General features: G+C 36.9%; 1 protein-coding gene across 1 annotated transcript; it reads right to left on the reverse strand.

Moving 5' to 3' along the window:
- Window positions 1–2,237: 2,237 nt before the first annotated feature.
- Window positions 2,238–6,372, reverse strand: LOC131616551 (protein ENHANCED DISEASE RESISTANCE 4-like). Its single transcript, XM_058887914.1, has 6 exons — window positions 6,125–6,372; window positions 5,813–5,929; window positions 3,253–5,518; window positions 3,098–3,158; window positions 2,794–3,017; window positions 2,238–2,490 (listed from the first exon to the last, which is right to left on the reverse strand). The coding sequence occupies exons 2-6, from the start codon at window positions 5,925–5,927 to the stop codon at window positions 2,433–2,435; spliced, it is 2,724 nt and encodes a 907-aa protein (XP_058743897.1). The 5' UTR covers window positions 5,928–5,929; window positions 6,125–6,372; the 3' UTR covers window positions 2,238–2,432.
- Between the last annotated feature and the right edge of the window lie 317 nt (window positions 6,373–6,689).

Below are 6,689 nucleotides of genomic sequence, written 5' to 3' on the forward strand. Positions count from 1 at the left end.
GATATTTTTGATTTGGGGGAGAGGTTGATCGCCAAAATTAATACTTTAACGTTCAAGTCACTAAGAAAGTAAAATATGGAGTTTGAATCAGAAAGAATTTGAATACCAAAAAAATAATGTGTTCTCCTTTTTAAATAGGGAAGATGATTGGTAAATGCATGTGTGTGAAACATCGTGAGATGCGGTCATTCATTGGATTGATGTTGAGAGAATGACATGGTATCCTCGTGAGGTGTACTATGTGATGCGGGAAAAAAGAGCTTATATATCCCTCACGTGGTACCTTCTTGCTTCGTTGATGGACCTTTGCTTTCTATTAGGCCTCGTGGTTGGCCCGAAACAGCTGTTCTCCAAGCTCTTGTTTATGCTTTGCAGAGCGACGGTTTGTCATACACATTGTTTATCCGGCCACAAGATTCGTAGACGCGTTCTCTTAGGTGGGACATTGCTGTTCTCGGAAATACATGCATTAAATGCTTCTCTTAGAAGTTACAAAGTAACGCCGTGAGTGACTGACACGTCTTTACTAACTCGCAATGAAGTTCATTTTTCTTTAGAGTACTCAAGTTGTTCTGAGGTGTTTCTCAAAAGATCTCCACCGTTGGAAGTGTGCTATGGATCGTACAGTCCTAGGTGCCTAAAATGGAGTATTTAAGGATTTTGAAGCGTTTATTTACCATTTTTCACTGTAAGCTACCTACAAAGCAAGTGTTATCATTTCCTATATCATTCTTTTTCGAAAGTGTTTCGTTAAGGCGTTCTATGATCATCTGGTCCCAGATGATGTACGATGTGTGACAAATCCTCAACCATGGAGTGTAGTATATAGTTACATCCAATAATTATATAGAGTGTCACATCCTTACATGACATCAGATGTAGAGGGAGATCCACCTAGGCCAACTCATTAGAAGATATTAGAAGAGAAGCGGGTTAAGGAAGACCATGTCGTTGATGTATTGTCAATCTGTCAATGTATTGTGGCCATTGGGAGAACGGGTATAAGGAAATGACAGTATGAAGAAGGCACTCCTAGGATGACCACTCTACATGCCATGATAGTTGAGTCACAACATGTCTTGCATTATAGGTGACAGAGGAGGATCGGGGGATCAAATATACCTAATAGTTGACTTTTTCTTTATATTTTAATAATAGCATTTTTATCATTTGTATTATGGCTTGTATTTTGTGAAAACAATGTTTGATTATTTGATAACAAATTATGTATGATGGTAACATCATAACCACCATTTTGAATTAATATATGATATTTTAATTAAATTATAAATGTGTATGGTTTAATTGAATAACATTTGTGTATACTTTGTTTTTGTATATAACGTTTATTAGAAAAAATCAAATTTTTAAGAAACTTATTGCCAAGTAACTTACTGTTCTAAGGGTTAGTCCGAATTTTAAAATCCAAATTCATCTCTAAGTTGTAAAATAAACACACTTGGATGAGTTTAAAACTATCTAGGGGTGGATTCAAATTTTGTTATCCGAACTCAACCATGAATTTATCCGACAGTAATATCCATATTAGTTTTAGAAAGAATGGAGTGCCTCCCTGATAAAGTCATTTTGTTGTTAAATAGACGCGTCCAGATTCCAATCTCCGAATATTGCGAAGTGTATTTTGAAGTTTCACAGGGATGAGTGATAATTAGATAGGGTAGGAAAAGAAACCCCATTTTCTCTCATGGGCCTAATTGAACTATTAAGTTCAAATATGTAATTCTAGACTTTTCAAAAAACAAAATAAACCAACTATATTTTTATTATTTCAAATTTATTTTTCTCAAAAATCAAACCAAAAGCAACTCATTATACCCTAATCATTGGTGAAGCAAAATAGTTCTCTTATAAAATTGCACTCTCCACCACCACTCAAACTCATGGCCCATTACTATTGATCCAGCTACTAAGTGTCTCTCAATAGCTCAAACGACCACAAGCACCACCAAAAGAAAATAAATAAAATCCACACATTAAGTTCTATCTAGCAACATGGTTTTGGAATGTTGGTTAAATGGAAAGAAATAAAATCCACACAAAATTTGATAGCCATGTTAATTAAAACTATAGATGCTACAATACTAGAATGCTAATCCTATGATTGAACTATATATAACATTAAAATGCAACATTGTTACAAGAAAATAGATAGATAAATAAATAAATAAATAAACATTGTTTTTTCCTCAAATAATTTATATTTTTTTTCCACCAAATAAGAATGAAAAAATTACAAATAATCTAACTGCCATTCATTTTGATTTTTCCATGCAACAAACAGAAGAAATTTCAAGTGATTTGAAAACAATTCAAAATTTTCTTCTTCAACCAATACAAATTAATTTTTCCAAATCTGAATTTCTCAAACCTTTACACAAATTTTTTTTTTTTTTTCAATTTCTTCACTTTGATTATGCAGCTGCTGATCTTGGTACTTTCATGCCAAATCCATGCTTTGCTTTCTCCACCCTGTCATTTTTGTCAAAACAAAAGACTTAACAAACAGCTACCGCAACCGGCGTAATCTTAAATGTCAAAACATCGTCGTTACATGACGAAAACATTAAAAAATAATGCAAGAAGTCAACTACCAGAAAGTAACATCTTATGAGAAAGTCATAGGTATGATTTAGTCAACTAAATGATAGAGTTGAATATTCTCTTTCTTACAATATACACCAAAATGATGCAAAATGAATATACTTAATATAATGCAAGTCAACTACATGAAAATGATGCAACAGAATCATCAGAAAATCTGCGCGCACTTACGTTGGTGCAAGTTTGCCGAGGCCATCTAGCTCTTCGCCTGTGTCTACATCCAAAACTCTCCCGGAAATTTCAACGATATATGATCTATCGTTTTCATTTGGAAGTCCTCTACGAGAAAGCAAATCTAAGTCTTTTTGGTGAAGTTCTCTCCCGTTTACATAAACATCGGTGTTTCCACCGGCACATTTATCAGGAATAGGATAGTTGAACTCTTCAATGAATGGCTGCAAGAGAAATCAGTTTTTCAGTTTTAGGATTATTTAAACTCGTGACGATTAGAGTTTGCTCGAGTGACACTACTTACCGGAATTATTCCAAGACATGGTCCGCCGATGACACCCCAAAATCCAGCCCGAGAGTCATACCTAGTGAAACATATTGTAGATGATAAAATTAACCGAGTCAACAAAAACCATTATTCGCGAAATTTTAACTGATAAAGTTATAAAGTGTACTAACCAGTAATTTCCTGGCTGGATTGGTCCGGCTATCTTTTCCGCCTTCTTCACCACACGGTCTGATAGGGGTTGACCATTTACGGTAACAACACATTTTTCACTTTCATCACTTTTGTCAGTGAGGGAGGAACCTCTGGAGCCTTTCTTGAAAATGTTTGCGAAAAACGAATCACCTCCTTTGTTAGATCTAGCACGGTCGTGTTCTTGGCTAGTATCCTGTGAGATCCCAGAGTTGGAATAGTCGATGACATCCATCTCTGATGCAAGCACTACCTCTTTCACAGAATTCTGCCTCGATGAATTCTTTTCTAGTTTCGCCACTTTCTCTTGTTCTGAGCGACCACTTTGGTTGCCTTTACCGAACCGATTCACTGCATGGTTGTTACTAGAATGATCAAGATACTCTTGAAGTGGTGAGCCGGCGGGAGGAGGAGACGCAGAGGCTTTAGTTGGCTGAATGGACTTGGTGGCTTCATTTGGTGCAGCCATAACTTCTGAAATATTTTCATCTTCTGAGATACTCGGAGACGAAGAATGGAAACTTTGCATCTCCAGCAGCTTTCTAGAGTTTAAGCTTGGGTCAGAAGCCACGGCAGGCGATCCTCTATCTAGTGACTGAAAATCATAACCAGAATAATCGTCCGACGAGAAGTTAACACCGTTTGTGTTCACATGGCCATGAGAATATGACACACGGCTATTCACAACCTCGATAGAGGTATCCTCAATCCTTGCGGTGTTTTCCTCCATTTCCACATGAGAAGTAACTAGCTTCTTGTTGATGATAGAAATATTTATTTCTGAAGAACAAGCTCCGCAACGCATTTTCTGCTTACGACTTTTCACCTTAACGAGTACTTTTTTAGGAAGTTGCAGTAGTTCAAAACAATTATGACATGTGATGAAAGGTGAACCACCAGCTATCGGACGGCACCTCTGACTACCATTAGCTGGCAGCATTGCATTTTGAGGACGGCTTGCGGCAAATCCTCCCCTCTCCGAATCGAAGTCACTCACCAATCTTGTATGTAATTGCTTTTCCAGAGAACTTGCAGCAGGAATAGCAGTTCTAAAATTATTATGAGCATGTTGAGTAACTGCACCTGGGATCTCGTTACGGTATAACATAGAATCATTTGAGGCAAGAGGGAATCTGTTGTTAAGGAGCGTAGCGGGTGGCGCTGGCATTGAACCTCTTCTTTTGTTGTTGTAGCAATGAAAACAAGAGCAAGAAGGCGGATGCGAAATAGGATTATGCGCATATTGTTCATATGAATCTGGCCCGGTATCAGCATAGCGTCCAGGAAAGTAGGGATGCATCGGTTGTTGAGGAAATTGGCGGGATAACGGATGTGGACCTCGTGTCATTTGCAATCCGAATGGATCTCCATATCCGGGAAAATAGCCAGGGTTATGCATTGAAGGATGGAAGTTGTGCATGGCCATTTCACGACCACTTGTATAACCATATGGATCATGATGATGATTGTAATAAGGAGGAACCGCCACATGTTTACTAGGGTCAAAGAATTGCCTCGGGGTCGCCCGATTCAACCCTAAAGGACCATCTGGAAATCGAATATCAGAGCCGCTGCGTGGATCCGGAGGAACCGTCCTTAAATCATCAGGACGACCTTTTTCTTTAGGGTTATTAACCATTTCAGAAGAATTACTCAGCTGCTTAGATAGCTCATCAAGCTTCCTTAGAAGCTCGGCTCGATCTTGCTCGAGGTGCCGAACCCTACTCATACCATCCATTTCTTCATAATTACTCCATTGTTCACCATGATTATAAGAAAATCTCGAAGTTCCCTCATCAGGATAATTCAAAGTCGAAAATCTCACACTTTCCATATCAGCCGATTGGTTTCTCCGAAACCCTTCCATCTCAACTCTCTCCTCATTCGGCCAATTAGACACTCTTCTCGGAAAACTAGACCCTCCAACTTGAAAATCCGGTTCGTGTTGTTCCTTTCTTATTGCTTTACCCCCTTCATTGACATCAAATCCTCTCTCCAAAGCCCCTTTCTCGCTACCATCAACCGAACGATTCACAATCCTCTCACGTTCCTTATTCGATCTCTCTGAATCTCTTCGATCCTCCCTCGAGAAACCACCATTAGACTTAACATCAACATCTGAACCATCACTCAAAAAACCTACATCTTTCCTGAACGAATTTCCCGATTTACCGAAAACTCCTCCATTTTGTCCCTCATCTAAACCCTCCCACAAACCACCATTTCCACTACCATTATTAACCTTTCCTGCAATCAAAAACAAGATTCAAAAAACAAAACACCAGAATCTCCAACACCCTTTTCATGCTTTCATCCATTGACTTAAATCCAAAACATCCTAACTAACCAATCAACCAAAAACCAAAAACAAACACAAAGGTAAACAAAATGAAAAAGGAAATTCTGAAACCATAATAAGCATACCTCATAAAAAACAAACATTTCTGAAAGATATTATCAAGTAAAAGTCAAACTAAACCTTTATAGCCAAATTCCATAAAGATAGAACAATAACAATAACAATAAAAGGAAAAAGGGTACCTCTAAGAACAGTTCCACAACCACCACATTGATAAACAGAATAACTAGGTTGCTCATGAAGAACATTTTGACATTTGGGACACCTCACCAACCGCAGCTTAGCTGAATCCTCCATTGCTAACAAACAACACAAAAGGGTCTCTAACAAAACACCATCACCAAAACACTATTGCCAAAAGAAACAACTAATGTGATTTTTTTTTCACTTTCTTATTTTGGGTTTGTTTTGTATTTCAACAAAGAATCCAAACAGGAAAAAACAAAAACAATAAAACAAGTGAAAAAGGTAACAGAGGGACAGTGGGGACAAACTTCGTTCTGGGGTATCTTAGAACTTTGTGAAATTGAAACCCTTTATACTCTACTGTATTTCAGAGTTACTATATGCCGAAAAATCGAAACTTTTTAATCTTGTGAGTTGGATTTCAGAGAGAGAGAGAATATAAAAACATTGTCCAACGTTGTACGGAGCTTGGTCGTAACGAGAAGGAGTAAAAGGTGTCTGTCTGAATGTTAAACGACGTCGTTTGGAGTTTCGTTCGTTTTCAATAATAATTCAATAAACGCGGTTAGAATAGAATGACAATTTCATCATATACGTGTGTGTGAAATGACGAAATCAAGATATGAAATGTATCTACTTTTATTTATTGTTTTGACCCTAACAAATCTATAGAACTAGTATTTTGTTTTATTCCTATAGGGGAAGAACTAAAAGGAAAACTACTCACTTAGTCTTGTATAATAAATGTTTCTTTCTATTTTGAAAGATCGATATAATTTTTATTTTCATTTTTTTTTTGTTGCTATGTATTTATTTATTGATTTATATTTTATTTAATTAGTTTATTAATTATAATTTTATTATTAAAATTAA

The sequence above is a fragment of the Vicia villosa genome, linkage group LG7 (genome assembly GCF_029867415.1).
Source record: "Vicia villosa cultivar HV-30 ecotype Madison, WI linkage group LG7, Vvil1.0, whole genome shotgun sequence".
Classification (NCBI taxonomy): domain Eukaryota; kingdom Viridiplantae; phylum Streptophyta; class Magnoliopsida; order Fabales; family Fabaceae; genus Vicia; species Vicia villosa.

What these genes read in the sequence shown, in the direction of transcription:
- LOC131616551 (XM_058887914.1), bottom strand. Translation starts at nt 5,927, where the DNA reads ATGGAGGATTCAGCTAAGCTGCGGTTGGTGAGGTGTCCCAAATGTCAA. An exon ending in TTGTGGAACTGTTCTTAGAG is followed by an intron (nt 5,519 to 5,812) that starts GTACCCTTTTTC and finishes TTTTGATTGCAG; the next exon opens with GAAAGGTTAATAATGGTAGT. An exon ending in ATCCAGCCAGGAAATTACTG is followed by an intron (nt 3,159 to 3,252) that starts GTTAGTACACTT and finishes ATGTTTCACTAG; the next exon opens with GTATGACTCTCGGGCTGGAT.